This window comes from Myotis lucifugus, unplaced genomic scaffold, assembly GCF_000147115.1.
Source record: "Myotis lucifugus unplaced genomic scaffold, Myoluc2.0 scaffold_63, whole genome shotgun sequence".
NCBI classification, from domain to species: domain Eukaryota; kingdom Metazoa; phylum Chordata; class Mammalia; order Chiroptera; family Vespertilionidae; genus Myotis; species Myotis lucifugus.
In genome coordinates this window covers 1679087-1696996 of record NW_005871111.1, presented here as the reverse complement: position 1 = coordinate 1696996, position 17910 = coordinate 1679087, and the positions used below count along the sequence as shown (strand labels likewise).

Genomic DNA, 17910 nt, shown 5'->3' with positions numbered 1-17910 from the left:
GGGCTATTATTATTTTTTATGTTAACAACTATAGACCTACTTAATAATATGCCCCACCCTATAGATTTAGTGTTTAATTGGAAACAATGTTTATATATACTGGTATGTACTTTTTTGTATTATCAGTTAATATGAGATGTTTTATTGGTGTTTTATAGTTTGGAGAATTTATAGAGCTATACTTGCTTCGTGCTTTTGTTCATTCTTTGTTTTAGGATCCTTATCTTGACAAGTTTTTTGCTCTGGTCAATGCTCTGGATGAACACATGTTTCCTGTTCGAATTGGAGATATGCGAATCATGGAAAATAACTTAGAAAATGAATTGAAGAGCAGTATTTCAGCATTGAATTCATCTCAGTTGGAACCAGTGGTCCGATTTCTTCATCTTCTGCTTGATAAATTGATACTTTTAGTTGTTAGACCTCCAGTCATTGCTGGCCAAATAGGTAATTTCCTTTTGTTTGGGGAATCATAGAATTTATAATTTGGTATTTTTAACTTTTGCAAAATAGAACCATGATTCCTGTTTGATATTTATAAGGATGCATTTGATTGGGGCGGGGGGCGGTGAGGGTTGTTATTTACTTGTCTCAAATGCCAAAAAATGATAACTTACTTTTGTTTTTTATAAAATGTGCCTTATAGACTTCTACTCAAATTATGGAAACAAATTAATTTACTCACCAAGTATTTTTTTAAAATTCTTTATTAGTTAAGGTATTACAAATGTGTCCTCATCCCCCCCATTAACCCTATTCTCCGCCCCGCCCCCCCCCGACTCATGCTCTAATCCCCCTGTTGTCCATGTCCATTGGTTTGGCTTATATGAGTGCATACAAGTCCTTTGGTTGATCTCTTCCCCTTCCTCCCTCCCTCCCCTACTTTCCTTCTGGGGATTGATAGTCTGATCACTGTTTCTCTGTCTTTGGATCTGTCCCTGTTCATCAGTCTATGTTGTTCTCTATAATCCACAAATGAGTGAGATCATGTGGTATTTATCTTTCTCTGATTGGCTTATTTCACTTAGCATAATGCTCTCCAGTTCCATCCATGCTGTTGCAAAAGGCAAGAGTTCCTTCTTTTTTACAGCAGCATAGTATTCCATTGTGTAGATGTACCACAGTTTTCTAATCCATTCATCTGCTGATGGGCACTTAGGCTGTTTCCAGATCTTCGCTATGGTAAATTGTGCTGCTATGAACATAGGGGTGCATATATCCTTTCTGATTGGTGTTTCTGTTTTCTTGGGATATATTCCTAGAAGTGGGATCACTGGGTCAAATGGGAGTTCCATTTTTAACTTTTTGAGGAAACTCCATACTGTCTTCCATAGTGGCTGTACCAGTCTGCATTCCCACCAGCAGTGCATGAGTGTTCCCTTTTCTCCACATCCTCTCCAGCACTTGTCGTTTGTGGGTTTGTTGATGATAGCCATTCTGACAGGTGTGAGATGATACCTCATTGTTGTTTTGATTTGCATCTCTCAGATGATTAGTGACTTTGAGCATGTTTTCATATGTCTCTTGGCTTTCTGAATGTCCTCTTTTGAAAAGTGTCTATTTAGGTCCTTTGCCCATTTTTTGATTGGATTGTTTATCTTCCTTTTGTTAAGTTTTATGAGTTCCCTATAAGTGTTGGAGATTAAACCCTTATCGGTGATAACATTGGCAAATATGTTCTCCCATGCAGTGTGCTTTCTTGTTGTTTTGTTGATGGTTTCTTTTGCTGTGCAGAAGCTTTTTATTTTGATGTAGTCCCATTTGTTTATTTTCTCTTTAGTTTCCAATGCCCTAGGAGCTGTATCGGTGAAGAAATTGCTTCGGCATATGTCTGAGATTTTATTGCCTTTGGATTCCTCTAGTATTTTTATGGTTTCCCGTCTTACATTTAAGTCCTTTATCCATTTTGAGTTTAGTTTTGTGTATGGTGTAAGTTGGTGGTCTAGTTCCATTTTTTTGCATGTATCTGTCCAATTTTCCCAACACCGTTTATTAAAGAGTCTTTTCTTACTATCTTAAGATATTTTTAATAATCTACTTTCATTGTTATTATTTTTATTTTTTAAAAACAAAAGTCACATGCTCATTGTGTGCTATATAGGTTAGTGTGGTGAAGGCTTGGGAGGGGCAGGTGCAAAGTGGAGGGGGTCAGTGGGGAAAAAAAACCAAATGGACATCTGTAATACTTTCAGCAATAAAGATAAATTAAAAATAAAAATAATGAAATAATAAAATAAATGAATAAAATGAGAATTTACTTCTCCAAGATAGATTTTTTTCCTATGTGCTTTGTATTGTTTACAAAATTTAGGTATCTGTGGGATGATCTTTTGTTTTTTACTAAACAAACCCATACAATATTCATGTTAAATTAGTTTTTTTTCATTTTGTTTAGAAAAGTAATTTTGATTTATCTAATACAAGATAATCTTTAACATTAACATCAGATTGTTTAATCACTGTGTTGTGTACCTAAAACTAATATGTTATTGTATGTCAACTGTAATTGAAAAATAAATTTTAAAAATCAATATCTTTATACAATTATTATGTATAATCACTATATTTAATGCATGTAGAGAGGACAAAACCTTGATCTTTTTGGAAGTTATAGTCTAAAAAAGTTAATGCAAAAATATTTTCCTCCTTCTTAAAAGTTAATCTAGGTCAAGCATCTTTTGAAGCGATGTCATCAATTATAAATCGGCTTCACAAAAATCTGGAAGGAAATCATGACCAGCATGGCAGGAACAGTCTTCTTGCATCATATATCTATTATGTTTTTCGCTTACCAAATACTTCCCCTAATTCACCATCACCAGGTATTTTATTCTTTTTACTATGAACAGCAAACATTTATTGAATGCCTACTAAGTGGCATGGACTATATTAAGTGCTGGAGGTAAAATAAATGTTACATTTTAAAGCACCATTATTTACACAGCTTCCTTTAATTAGATCTTGGTTGAATTAATTCTTGGAAATGAACCCTGCAAATAACTTCTTGTCTCTGGAAGCATTTTATTTCCTGTTAAGATTAAGAGAATGTTGTATTTGTCATTGGAGTCCTAGTGGACTTTAAAGAAGAAATAACCCTGATAACTGTTTGAAACCTATATAATATAAAAGATTATTTTCTAGAAAAGTTCTGATTTCTCCTTTATTAATAAAACTAGAGGCCTGGCGCATGAAATTTGTGCACTGGGGAGGGGGTTATCCCTCAGCGCAGCCTGCACCCTCTCCAATCTGAGACTGCTGGCTCCCAACCGCTCGCCTGCTTGCCTGCCTGATTTGCCCCTAACCGCTTCTGCCTGCCAGCCCGATTACCCCCCAACCACTCCCCTACCAGCCCGATTGACGCTTAACTGCTCCCTGCCGGCCTGATCTCCCCCAACTGCCCTCGCTGCTGGCCCGGTCGCGGGTCGCCCCCCAACTGCCCCTTCCCTGCTTGGCCGGGTGGCCCCCAACTGCCCCTCCCCTGCGGGCCCAGTCCCCCCCCAACTGCCCCTCCCCTGCTGGCCCAGTCCCCCCCAACTGCCCTCCCTTGCTGGCCCGGTCACGCCTAACTGCCCTCCCCTGCTGGCCATCTTGTGGCTGTGGGCACCGCAATCTTTGAGGGCGGGGGGGGTCAATTAGCATATTTCTTCCTTATTGGCTGTGGGTGCCGCCATCTTTGCAATGGCGTGAGGGTCAATTAGCATATTCCCTCTTTATTAGATAGGATAGGATAATATAGCTTTCAGAATACTAGAGCCAAAAGTAGCTATTTTGTTTTTTATGATAGTGGTGTTGGAGGTAGTGGATGTATCTTAGTTTGAATAACTCATTAGATGTTCAGTTAGTTAATGAATATATCATGCATATCTTTCAAGTTGCTCATATATTTGTCTGTGTGAATTATCATTCATCACTCGTGATAATGGTTAGTGCCCTTTCCAACAATTGACAAGGTTAACATTAATAATGGTGAAAATTAATTATGGCATTCATTATGAAAACTAAGCATAACAGTATATGAGTTTTAGCTCATTGTTTTTCTTAATTGCAAAAATAGTAGTAATTAACTCATATATGTTTCAAAATTTCTTCTCTTGGTTTTTAAAATTATAGTATTTGAGGCTCTGAATGTGGAGGTGATTGTGGACTACATATAATACTCCTCCATTTACTCTTTCATTCAGTACACTGTTAGAATACCACAGATTATGCAAAACTTTTTATATGCTGATGTGAAAGACTTATAAGTAGTTGACAGGTATTTGTCATTTGCAAACATGACATTCAGAAAGATTTCTTTAAATAAGAAAAATGGAGGTAAATTATGGATACAATCACTGGGTATATTTATGTTCATAGAACGTGGTTGAATAATGGTGTCAGGCTTGATTTTAGATGAAAAGGTTTCCATTGCTTTTTTTATATAAGGTGGGCTTTTAGAAAAGCTTTCTTTAGATTTTTTTACATGTATATGGCACAAAGGTGCCATTTTGTTATAGTTCAGATTTTCACTGATGAAGATAGAGAAGTAAAGCATAATCTCTTTCAAGAGATGTTGACAGTAAATTGACTGTCCCTCTATTGACTGTATCAAGGGGCAAAACAAGGAGGGATAGAGGAAAAAGAAGAGACACAAGCTGAAGCATTTTGGGTGTTAGATATACTTATATTGTGTGTACTAGGTGTACAGGTTACTAATGCGGATTTTGTAATCAAAGAAAACATGATAATTTCAAGAGAAACATCAAAAGTGCTTTATTCAAAGTAATGTCCATTGCTAGCTACACATTTCCCCCATCTTTCGGGTAATTTGTGGATACCATCCCAATAGAACTTTTCTTGTTTTGAGGCAAACCATTCAGAGACCCAATTTTCCACTTCTTTGTACATTTTGAAGTGCTGCTCAGAAAGTGCGTGTGCCATTGATCAAAACAAGTGGTAATCTGAAGGAGCGAGGTCTGGTGAATACGGCAGGTGGGTTAATACTTCCCAGGCAAGATCTTTTAATGTGTCTTTAACTGGTTTTGAAGTGTGTGATGGTACATCATCATGAAGCAAAATTACTTAGCCGTGTCTTCTGGCCCATTCTGGTCATTTCACGTTCAAAGCGTGGTTCAAATTGATTATTTGTTGTCGGTAGCCATCAGTATTAATGGTTTCACCTGGTTTTAGAACAGGGGTGGGCAAACTTTTTGGCTCGAGGGCCACAATGGGTTCTTAAACTGGACCGGAGGGCCGGAACAAAAGCATGGATGGAGTGTTTGTGTGAACTAATATAAATTCAAAGTAAACATCATTACATAAAAGGGTACGGTCTTTTTTTTTGTTTGTTTTATTCATTTCAAACGGGCCGAATCCGGCCCGCGGGCTGTAGTTTGCCCACGGCTGTTTTAGAAGCTCATAATACACCACACCTTCCCAATCCCACCAAACACAGAGCATTGTCTTCTTTCCGAAGCGATTTGGCCTTGCAGTCGATGTTGATGGTTGACCTGGATCAACCCATGATTTTGTGCATTTGGGATTCTCAAAATAAATACACTTTTCATCGCCAGTCACAATTCGATGGAAAAAAGACTTTCTTTTGTGCCGTTGAAGCAACATTTTACTGATGACTTTTCGGTTTTCCATTTGTCTTTCATTTAGTTGATGTGGCACCCATTTTCCTTCCTTTAAAATCTTTCCCATTGCTTGTAAATGATCGGAAATTGTTTGCCGAGCAACGTTTAATCTTTCTGCAAGTTGTTTTTGAGTTTGACACGTATCTTCATCCAATAATGCTAGTAATTGTTGGTCTTCTAACTTTTTTGGTTGACCTGGACATTCTTTGTCTTTCACATTGAAATCATCACTTTTAAAGCATTCAAACCAGGGTTCACAAGTATCTTGAGATGGAGCATGTTCACCATAAGCTTCCCGAAGTATACGATAACGTTTTCTTCAAAATAATGAATTAAAACTTCCTACAAATGCTCTTTTTTTGGCACAAAATTTGACATTTTTAAGCGTAAAAATATTTATGATGTTAACACCTTCAGAAAATTTGACATATGAAGTTTTGAAGCTTGCTGTCAATAGAAGAAAATAGCATACATATCAAATCGCATATATATGAACATATGTGTAACTTCATCTAGTGAAAAAAATCCGCATTATTAACCAGTACACCTAGTATCTAGGTAATGTATGTGACTGTTTTCTATTGTACATGTATTCTATAATCATAGAAACATTGAAGAGAATTGTTTTTATAATTCATACGGTATTGCCAACTGCTGTGAAATAAGAATATCTTTGTGTATTTATTATTAAGTCTTTAGTCTTTTTCTTTCTTATTTATAGTAGTTTTCATTCAGAAACAAAAGCAATTCATGGTCTTAGTGAAATTCTGTAAAGTGACAGAGATTAAGTTCATGTCCTTTCTTGACTAATTTCCTTTGTATAATTATGTGCTGTTTTATATTCAACTCTAGGTCCTGGGGGTTTAGGAGGATCAGTGCATTATGCCACAATGGCTAGATCTGCTGTGAGACCTGCAAGCCTGAATTTAAATCGTTCTCGGAGCCTTAGTAATAGTAACCCAGATATACCTGGGACTCCCACGTCACCAGATGATGAAGTACGGTCAATCATCGGCAGTAAGGTAAACTGAAGATAACCGCCTATAAATTGGATTTTCAGTTCATGAACAAATGAGAAATGTCCAAATGTTTTAATTTATTTTGAATTTTTAAGTGTATTTGAGTTAATAAGCAAGAAATTGTACATTTCCATTTTGTCAGTAAACACTAAGTGTTTCATGTTTCTATTAAATATGCTTGCTATTGCAAACTGGTTTGTGCATTCTGCTAAAAAAAAAAAATCTGCCAAATTCTAACATTTGTCCAGGATGACTAGTTATATATTACTCACTTTTATCTGTCTTTCATCATGTGAAAAATGATTTTTATATAGAATCAAAACAGATCTATGTGACTGCTGGGTAGTAGGGCTATATCATCAGTGATACAAAATGTAAGTCCTTCTCCAAAAAAAATCTAGATTGGTAATTGAGCTACATTTCTTATGAAAAACTCTATGTAAGATGCACCAGGATTAGAATTATATGATTTATTTAATGATGGTTAATGATTCCATCAGATAATAAGGGAGATGCCAGCTAATCTAAGATCTAGCTATATTTTATTTATTTATAATCTTTATTACCTAAAGAAATATACTTAAGGAACAAATAGTTAATTCCCTTTTTATATTTAAAGTACAAAAATATTTCAGAGTTTAAGCAAGCTGGACAAAAGAACAGTAAGGCCAAGAAATCACGTCATGTTGTGTTTTGACCAAACCATTGCAAATGTAAATACATTTCCTATTGGAAAAGAGGAAGATATTATGGTTATGGAATCATAGCCAACTTTTCTTTGGCGTTTCAGTTTGGTAATAATGATATGAGGAAGAATTACTAAACATGTTCTAGGGTTTGTATTTAACAGTCTGAACTACAATAGAATATATTTTTTTAAGATTTGGGTTTGTTTGTTAGGTGAAATACTTGAACATGATAAAAAAATCAGAATTACTTATATCTATTCATATAGTTACAGAAATGTTACATTTTCAGAAGCATTGTTCATTGTAAAATAACTTTTTAAAAAAATATATTTTTATTGATATCAGAGAGGAAGGGAGCAGGAGAGAGAGAGATAGAAATATCAATGATAAGTGAGAATCATTGATTGGCTGCCCCCTGCATGCCCCTTACTAGGTATCGAGCCTGCAACCTGGGCATGTGCTGTTGACCAGAATCAAACCTGGGACCCGTGAGTCCACAGGCCAACGCTCTATCCATTCAGCCAAACCGGCTAGGGCATAAAATAACTTTTAAACAATTTTTAAGTAATTTCTCACAGATCAGAAATACATTTTGTAGCCTTACCTCACATACATTTCCATGTTTAGGAAAAATACTCAAGTTCTTTATCCTTGTCTTTATTTTTTATTATATCTCATTGTAATAGAGAGAGTACTTAGCATTATTTACATATTTATAAAATACAATTCTTTAGTAGAATGAATCTGATTTGTGAATTATAAAAAATTCTATTAATCTATAGAAACCATTTTCTTTAAGGCTATACTTTTAAAATGTCTCAGTTTCTGTAAGATTTGCATTATGCCTCATTTAGTATGATTCTAGAGTTTTCTTTTATATGATGTATTTGATAACTTACAACATCCAAGATTTAGAACAAGATTTACGTATATTGGAAAGATTAGTTGCCTTTGTTCAAGTAGTTTATAAAATGGACATAATGACATAAACTTACTTTTGATGATATTAAAATGATAAACATCAACTTTTGAGCAAGCCATCATAAAATGAGAATTTTTTTATGACAACACGGCCTTGTATGAATTTTTATTTAAATGCTTTCTATGTTTTCTCTTTGTTGCAAAATTTTTGCTAGCTACCTTTATTTTGGAGTATCCTTTAGTCATAATCCCTTATAATAGTATATAATTTTATTTTATTGAAAAATTGTAAGGAAGCTTGAAGTTTATTTGTAGCTGCTTTTCATTTAGTCTGATTTTATTGGCCTAGACCAGTGGTCGGCAAACTGCGGCTCGGCAAACCGTGGCTCACGAGCCACATGCGGCTCTTTGGCGCCTTGAGTGTGGCTCTTCGGCGCCTTGAGTGTGGCTCTTCCACAAAATACCGGCTCTTCCACAAAATACCAACTTCTGCGCATGGGCCATGAAGTTTCAATTGCACTGTACGTGCGCACCCACACATGGTATTTTGTGGAAGAGCCACACTCAAGTTGCCAAAGAGCCGCATGTGGCTCACGAGCCGCGGTTTGCCGACCACGGGCCTAGACATTTAAGTAACTCTTCTTTAATGATTTTGTCTTTCACTTTGCCTCAGCCATGGTCATAACCTAGATATTCTCATTACCAATAACTTTAATCCTCATAATCTCAATTTCATGCATTTTGTTCTTTAACCATTAGTTGCTAGTTCTCTCTTTAGTATCTCAATTCTAACAATTTCTTTATTTCTCTACAATGTCCAATTACTTGATTCAGTGACCTTTATACTCTGTCTTACCCCCTAATGTTATTTCTTCCAATTTAGCCAGCTAAAATATCATAATCATTATAATTATACCCATTATAATCAAACCTCAATTCTCTTATCCTTCTCCACTTCATTTTACTTGCTTAACCAAACCATAAACCATAGTTCAACCCAGTTGACTGCCTTTGCCATGTCAACACTTGTGTCACTGAACAAGACTTGAGAAATACCATGATGACTGGTCTCATTTGAAATTAAAGACCATAAACCTCAGATTGCCCTAATGTTATCAAGCAGTTATATATATTTCTGTATTTCATTTACCCTCCCATTCTCCCAGAAAAGGTATCATGCCATTTTTTATTACTTTAAGCCTCATAAAACCTCCTCACCAATTCTCCTTCTGACTTTATCTTCTACTTCATTGAGAAAATTGAAGCCATCAGAAGAAAACTTTGATAAACTTTTATCATTGCATCTACTTGCCGATTACCATCTATTACTACCGAATACTTAATACAGTGCTATAGATGAACTATCCATTTCCCTAGGTGATACTGTTTATACAGAATTGCTTAACATTGTGACTACTCTTTCTTTTTTTTTACCTATTCTTCCTTTGATGTTTTCTGGTTTGTGTCCATACTCATGTCCTGATATTTGTAGTCAGTTTCTTTTGGTTTGTCTTTATAAATCTTACTCCAACAATCCTCTAAAAATTTGTTATAATTTGTTCCAGTTCTATTAGCAGATTCCCAGGCCCATATTGCTGGATCAGGATTTTTGGGAGTAGGGCCCAGAATCTGAATTTTATAAACCTTCCCAATTAATTTTAATGATCAGTCAGGTTATTTTTTTAAAATATATTTATTTTTATTGATTTGAGAGAGGAAGGGAGAGGGAGAGAGAGAGAGAAACATCAATGACAAGAGAGAATCATTGATCGGCTGCCTCCAGCACACTCCACACTGGGGATGGAGCCCCCAACCCAGGCACGTGCCCTGACCTGGAATCAAACTGTGACCTCCTGGTGACCTCCTGGTTCGTAGGTCGATGCTCAACTACTGAGCTGCTGGCCGACTGGGCTGATCAGTCAGGTTTAAGAAATTGAACTAAAGCCCCAGTTTCCTTCACCTAGGATCATAATGACCTCTTTTAGAGACAGATAGACATAATTCACTTCTGGTCATACACATTAGTAGCATATTAAATTAACTTTAAATTAGTGATAGTAATGATGAAGATATAATTACTATAAATAGCTCCAGAATGTTTTTTTCTTAATACGTATAGTAGCCCATTAGATTTAATTACAATAAGCACAATAAAACTGAGCACAACCCCAAATTTACCATTATTTTTAGAAAGGAACAAATATTAGGCATTTTTTTCTTAAATTTTTACTTAATTTCTCCTAACAGTCAGAATTATGGAGTATTACTGCACAAAAGTTTTCAGTGATGACATATGGAATGAAATTAAATTCTTTTAGAAAAGAATGAAATGTTTTTTTCCCCATTTTTTCCTTTGATTCCCTAGTTATATTCGGAGTAAATTAACTGTTGCTAACTCATACCATCTTTAAAGAAAATTGAGAGGGGGGGAGGTGTGCTGTGGGAACTTTAGTTGTTGGTACTTCAAGGTGTACCAACGCCTTTACAAAAAGAGAAATCACCTTTAAATGGTATAGTTCATGTTCTTGGTGATTCTTTAAAATGTATGTAATAAGATAACTTCGGTGAACTAATAATACTCTATAGGTGCCTAAAATTTTTGGTTGCTTTAACAGTACTAATTTTAAAAATGTTTGCATTGGAAATTCTGGATTTCTTTAAGAATAATTTATAGCATGCCACATGTAATATTTCTTTCCTTTCCAACTGCTTTCTATTATATGCTTAGGGTTTAGATCGCTCCAATTCCTGGGTTAACACTGGTGGTCCAAAAGCTGCCCCATGGGGATCCAACCCCAGTCCAAGTGCAGAATCAACACAGGTGGTGTTTATATTAGAGGTTTCTTTATTGGCTGCTGATGTTTCCCTTTAGAACATTACTTTTTAGTATATACTGTGATTTCAGTGGCTTGCTTTTTTAATTATTAAAAAGTGTGTATTTTTGTTTACTTAGCACATTCTCCAACTACTATGCATGAATACCACCAGTTGCACCAGTATTGTTCTGCTTTTCTATTTCCTGTCTCTTTCTCCCTCCCTCCTTATACACTCTATCATTATATCAGTTCCTGTTGCTTATGCGATTGATGACTTTGATAACAGTTTCTACTTTAGGGGTAGCATATCTTCAGTAGGAATTTTAAAATATTTTATGTGGAAAAACCTGACAGTTTTCCATTTGCTTTTGGTTTAAAGTGTAGCTATTGTATCGTTTCCATTTAGCATTTACTATCTTGTTATTTTTTTCATAATCACTGACTAAAAATACTGGTAATAAAGCAGAAATTAAATGTGAACAGTATATGCTCCCCATCCTATAAGATTAAATACCAGAAGCAAAAAACTTTTTCAGTTTGTGCTGTGTTGCAAAGTATGAAATGTATTATAACTTAGTTGAATTAGGTTTTGATGACTTAAGTCTAATTGCTTGATAGCTAATACTGCATGATACCTTCAAATGTACTTCTCATCTGTTTATTGACTTTGTAGGAAAATGTTTTTGTTCTTGAAGAAACAATTTAATTACATTTTAATATTAGAATTGATTTGTATTTCATGTAGTATATGGCAAGCCTGAATACTATTTTTGATAATAGTGAAAAGTGAAAGAAATCATTCTAAACTTTTAATAATTTTTTATTGAATATAAAAGTTTTGGTGGGTTTTTTTTGTCTGAGACCAGTTGAGAAGTATGTTTTTACATTTTCTTACTAGATATGTGCATGTTTATAGGTCACACAAATAAAAGTTTCATTCTTTGCAGCACTCTGAATTTATATAATTATTAAAATACTCATCTTCTAAAAATTTTAGAAGCATTTTGATTTTCCTAAGGCATTAAAACAACTTAAAATGGTAAAAATGAGATGAGCAATAAAATAGATGGTTGCTGAAACCACAATAAAACACTATTTAAAAAATTCTGTGTATTCCTTGAGCTGCAAAGCCATTTCACAGCAGACTTTAATGTTATCTCGTCATCATTCATCTTCACTCCATAGGCTATGGATCGAAGTTGTAATCGTATGTCTTCGCACACAGAGACGTCAAGTTTCTTACAAACATTAACGGGACGCTTACCAACTAAAAAGGTAGATTCATATGAAGACAATCCATATAGGGGGAAAATAATTTCAGCAATTAAATAGATATGAGATTTATTTACCTAATCAGTATGAGATATTGCAGAATTTCCATTGCATTTTAAAACACATTTGAGCAAGCTCTGCTTGTCTGATGCCTTTTGGGGCCTGCCTTTCCAGTGTAGGCTATTTTACATTATTTTAATGTGTATCTTTGGGACTGGCTGCTTTTGGACTTTAGTGCATTGAAATTTGATCATTCAATTTTAGTGCCAAAAAATGTACCAAATTCTGTTTCTGTAACTGCTTCTGTTTTGTGTTTTAAATCTCCAGGAAATGGAAGATGAGTTAGAAAAATTATCACTCTTAGTAAGATATGTTGATTTGCTTCCCTTATGCACAGTTTTGTTAGTCCTTTTTCTTATTAATATACACTACTTTGCAAATGCTTTGTATGCATATCCATTGCAAGGCAGGCATTTCTGCCATTTTTATAAAACGACTTTCAATACCTGAAAACTTGAAAATTAATGTGTTATGTCAAAGTTTAAAATTTTAAAGGTATTTTCTAAATTGTACCAGCAAAGTTCACGAATGTATTTGCATATGTTGAAATATGTATGTAAGGCACAAACAAGATTTTATTTGTAAGTTTGAGTTTTTGGTCTAATTTCTGTTTGCAGGTACAATTTAGGAGGCTATTTCCCACCTGTTTTTTAAAAATTACATTTTGCTACAAGATAACATGTAATTTTTCCAGCTATTCAACATGCCACTATCTTACATGTATAAATAGCCGTTTCGTTAATGGGTGTCCTCACTGCATCATTGAATGGTTCACATGCCTTATTTTGCTTATTCTCATTATATCTTCATTTGCAGTTGCATTATTATTTGGTTTGTGTTATTAACAGACTTGACTTTGATAATAACTTTGAATTTACTTCTGGATAGCTTTTTCATGAGGAGCTGGCTTTGCAGTGGGTTGTTTGCAGTGGCAGCGTTCGGGAATCAGCTTTGCAACAGGCCTGGTTCTTTTTTGAGTTAATGGTGAGCAAAATAAACACTTTTTAAAAAAAATATTGTTTTCCTTAGTGAACACTTTTGTGTTAGCTCATCATACTAGAAATCTTTTTCTGTTGTCTTACAGTTTTACATGTTCTTCCAAGGCAAAATTCCTATATTATATCCCTAAATAAACATTGTGAACACTCAGCACAATTTAGTTGGAATGATAAAGTTCATTTTATTTTTTTTAGGGGTGGTTGCAGAAGCTAGCTACTTTTTTAAAGCACCTGTGATACATTCTTATTATGAATATGCTGCTGTATAATAGCAATATTTTAGATTTCATACCGAACATAGATAGATACTGCTTTTATGGTTAGAAAGCTCTTAGGGAAATGCTAGTTAAAGCCAATTAAAAAAACCTTTTTGCTTCATTCAATAAATGATATTAAAAACAAAGGAATCAGTAACTTAATATTTATGCACACACGTCATTGTTTATTGCTTTTGTGTATATATGTGTTATCAGGTGTATACAGTGTGGTAGCACTGTCTCCATGGGCTAAATATTACCAAGGCACAGAGAGATTAAGTAACTTTAAGTATACACTGCTTGTAGATAGCAGAACTGTGTTTCAAACACAGACATTCTGGCGCTAGGGGTCTTTCTCTTCAGCCTCTAGAAAGCTGAAATCATTGAAACTTTTTCTTCCGGAAAAGAAGTATGTAAAAATAAATAAGAAACAAAGGAAATCACAGCAAAAACAGAAAGGTAGAAAAGAAACAAAAGGAGCTTCTAGAGTACATCATAGGGTCATTCTCAGCATTGAATGTTACCTATATTGAGGATAGAAAGCCATTTCTTCTAGGGATTTACTAACCAAATAAGTGAAAAGGGACCATCCATAAATGATAGGTAACTCATTTTTTCCCTAGAAAATAAACACCAAATTTGTAATTCATGTACTTTTAATATAAGTTCAAAATTATAATTTGATTTATTTTTTGATAGTTGTAAATGTATGTTCATATTTCTTAAATATAAACTAGTCAAAAGGTTTAGACTTGAATCTGCTATTTACTAAATGTAGAACTTCGCCTTCAATTTCCCTGCATATTTCTTACCATTATCACATGGGGATAAGAATCTATACCCAAAAACATTTTATCAACTTAAATCACTTTGTTAATTTTTACCTAATATTTTATATAGGTAAAATATTTAGTCATTCATATTTAATGTACATCCACCATTTGATACTAGGTGCTAGATACCGGAGGCACTACAGTGAAGTCCAGGTTTCTAATCTCTCAAAGCTCACAGGGATAAGAAATGGCAAAATTATTGAGTCTTGGAAAGATTTAATTTAAAACAATTTCAAAGAGTGTTATTTTTTTTTCTTTGCATACACACCCTTTTTTTCCTATTCACAGCCAGGGTAATTTTATGAAGATGATCCTGTGATTGGATTGCATTTTTTTCATATTTCTTTAGAATATACAAAATATTATAGTGAACTTTTCAAAATATTTGAGGAGCTAAAAGTCTTTCAGCTATGTAATAAATCACATGGTATATTGAAAAAAATAGCCCTACTCTGCAGCGGTTCTCAACCTGTGGGTCGCGACCCCTTTGGCTGCTGAACGACCCTTTCACAGGGGTCACCTAAGACCATCTTGTATATCAGATATTTACATTACGATTCATAACAGTGACAACATTACAGTTATGAAGTAGCAACAAAAATAATTTTATGGTTGGGTCACAACATGAGGAACTGTATTTAAAGGGCCAGAATGTTGAGAACCACTGGTTTAGAGTCTCTAACTATTAATTGCATCTGTAAGAAATTAAACTAATGGCTTATTTATTTTTTTCAGGTGAAGAGCATGGTGCACCATTTATACTTTAATGATAAACTAAATGCAGCAAGGAAATCTCGTTTTCCAGAGCGTTTTATGGATGACATTACTGCTCTTGTCAGTACAATTGCTAGTGATATAGTTTCACGATTTCAGAAGGTAATGATGAGTTGTTGTTTTTTAATCTTTTTCAAGCTCACATTAAACTCTCATACTTTTATCTGTTTTTGCTTTTTATTCCGTTTCTCAGGACGTAGAAATGGTTGAAAGACTCAACACAAGTCTTGCATTCTTTCTCAATGATCTGTTGTCTGTTATGGACAGAGGATTTGTCTTTAGCCTTATAAAGAACTTCTATAAACAGGTAATTCATAATTAGTAATAATTAGTAGTCAAATAACCTAAATACAGTATTTGCTCTTTGTACAGCCAGAGCTAAGAGACCTTCATATACATGCATATACTGATATTTTTTTAAATAGCATAGTTTTATTAGTAAGGCAAAAGTAAGTTATATTTGTTAATCAGGACGCAAGACTGTGGCAAGCTGATATCAGTAAAACTGGCTTTTCCTTGGGTTACACTGGCCCATTCTGGAGCACACCACCAGGTCAGTAGTCTAACTGTAAAGCAGCCCCGAGATTCCATTCAAGAATAATGTTTATACTAAATGAAGAACTAACTGCACCTTTTGTGTCTTCAGTGATATTTAAAGTAGCTGCATTTTGCTATGTATTACCCCTAACACAGCTTTGGACATTGTAGAGTTTAGAATGGCAAACATGTTTACCCAAGTCCCAAATTTCATTTATTTTGCTCTTACTAAACTAAAAGCATTCTGGAACTTTTTCACAAACAGCTGATTTTGTTTTTAAATTTTTATCAACTTATTAATGAAACCTGACTTTTGGGAAACATTAGTATTGGACCTGATAGGCACTTTTGCTAGTAAGTTAGTAACTCATCCTCGAGTTCCCTTTTAAAGAAGCTTTAAAAATATATAGACCTCTGGGTCCCATCTCAGCATTCTTGAGGAGTTTGAATCCTGATGGTGGGCATAGGGAGTGAGGGACGCACTTCCCAGCTGGTCCACAGATTAGATTTGGGGAACTACTGGTTAAGAATGCTACTTGGCAGTGAAATATTTAGACTTTTGAAGATCTCTTCTATTGGATGCCTTTACTGTATGTTTCTTTTATTAGAGAAGTTAAAACTATGTGTGGACACTGACCCACTTATAATTATTTGCTATAGTATGCATTATTTTTACTCTGTCCCCAAAATTTCATGTACTGTTGCTTCTAAAACCTATTCCTGTCTTTATTCTTCAAGTATTAACCTCCTACATTTGCTAAACATTGAACTAGATCCTAGGGTTGCTAAAGTTATTAAGTCCATTCATATATGTCCTCAAGTAGTTTATGGTATAGCTGGGGAAATAGACATATATCATTATAAATATAGGTTAACACAAGGTACTGTAAAAAGAATGGATACTTTCTTTTATGAAGTTAATTTGGTGGTGTACTTTTTCCTCATAAAATATCTTTGAAAAGCAGAATATTAATGCTGTATTGGAAATACAAGAATGTGGCTTTGCCCTAGCCAGTTTGGCTCAGTAGATAGAGTGTCGGCCTGCGAACTGAAGGGTCCCAGGTTCGATTCCGGTCAAGGGCACATGCCCGGGTTGCAGGCTCTGTTCCCATTCAGGGGCGTGCAGGAGGCAGCCAATCAATGATTCTCTCTCATTGACATTTCGATCTCTCTCTCCCTCTGTGAAATCAATAAAAATATATTTTTTAAAAAATGTGGCTTTTAGCCTAGTCAGTGGAATTCTACAGTAAATCCGTAGTTCAAAATTTTGCATTTTAACAGTAATTCTAGAGAAAGCTGATACCATTACTTAAATCACAAAAACCAAAGCTGCCCACTGAGTACTGTTCTTTAATTCTTTAATCTGTCATTCTGGTGTTTGTATTAGAGAAATGATATACTCGATTGGTTTTCTCTTATTTATGCATTGCTTACAAGGTGTCTTCAAAGCTTTACTCATTACCAATTCCAAGTGTCCTGGTGTCCTTGAGGTTGGATTTTCTGCGAATCATCTGCAGCCATGAGCACTATGTTACATTAAACTTACCCTGTAGCCTGCTTACTCCACCTGCATCACCATCACCTTCTGTTTCTTCTGCAACATCTCAGGTATGCAAAGTGTAAGAAAGAAGTATCCTTAACGTCCACATTTGTGAAAAAGCATTTTAAACACTGGGGGGAAATTATAGGTAACGCTATTGAATAAAAGCTGTATAATAGATTCTGTATTAAGTGCTTCATAAGTATTAATCATTTAATTCTCAGAGCAACTCTAGGAGGTAAATTCTATTACTATCCCTATTTTACAGATGAAAAAACTAAAACACAGTAAGGGCAATAACTTACTCAAGGTCACACAGTTAAATGGCACAGCTATACTTTGAACCAAGTCACATGTTGACATTTTAAATTTATTTTTCAATTACAGTTGACATATAATATTATATTAGTTTCAGGCATACAACATAGTGACACCCCTGTTAGTCTGGTACCCATCTGACACCGTACATAGTTAATTACAATATTATTATATTCCTTATGCTGTACTTTGCATGTTGGGTTTATTTTAGACCCTAAGCTGTTAACCACTATATTCTACTCCTCTTACAGATTGTGC

General features: G+C 34.7%; 1 protein-coding gene across 5 annotated transcripts in view; it reads left to right on the top strand.

Moving 5' to 3' along the window:
• DOCK7 (dedicator of cytokinesis 7) overlaps positions 1 to 17910 on the top strand; it is a 163422-nt gene that overhangs the window by 84855 nt on the left and 60657 nt on the right. For 4 of the 5 annotated variants that reach the window (XM_023754662.1, XM_023754661.1, XM_023754663.1 and 1 more), the window contains 8 exons: positions 216 to 447; positions 2658 to 2822; positions 6471 to 6640; positions 12249 to 12338; positions 13284 to 13379; positions 15219 to 15359; positions 15451 to 15564; positions 17232 to 17402. In XM_023754662.1, the coding sequence (XP_023610430.1) occupies positions 216 to 447; positions 2658 to 2822; positions 6471 to 6640; positions 12249 to 12338; positions 13284 to 13379; positions 15219 to 15359; positions 15451 to 15564; positions 17232 to 17402 (1179 nt within the window). Of the gene's footprint in view, positions 1 to 215; positions 448 to 2657; positions 2823 to 6470; positions 6641 to 10975; positions 11069 to 12248; positions 12339 to 13283; positions 13380 to 15218; positions 15360 to 15450; positions 15565 to 17231; positions 17403 to 17910 lie in introns of all 5 variants that reach the window. The other variant, XM_023754665.1, reaches the window with a different exon arrangement.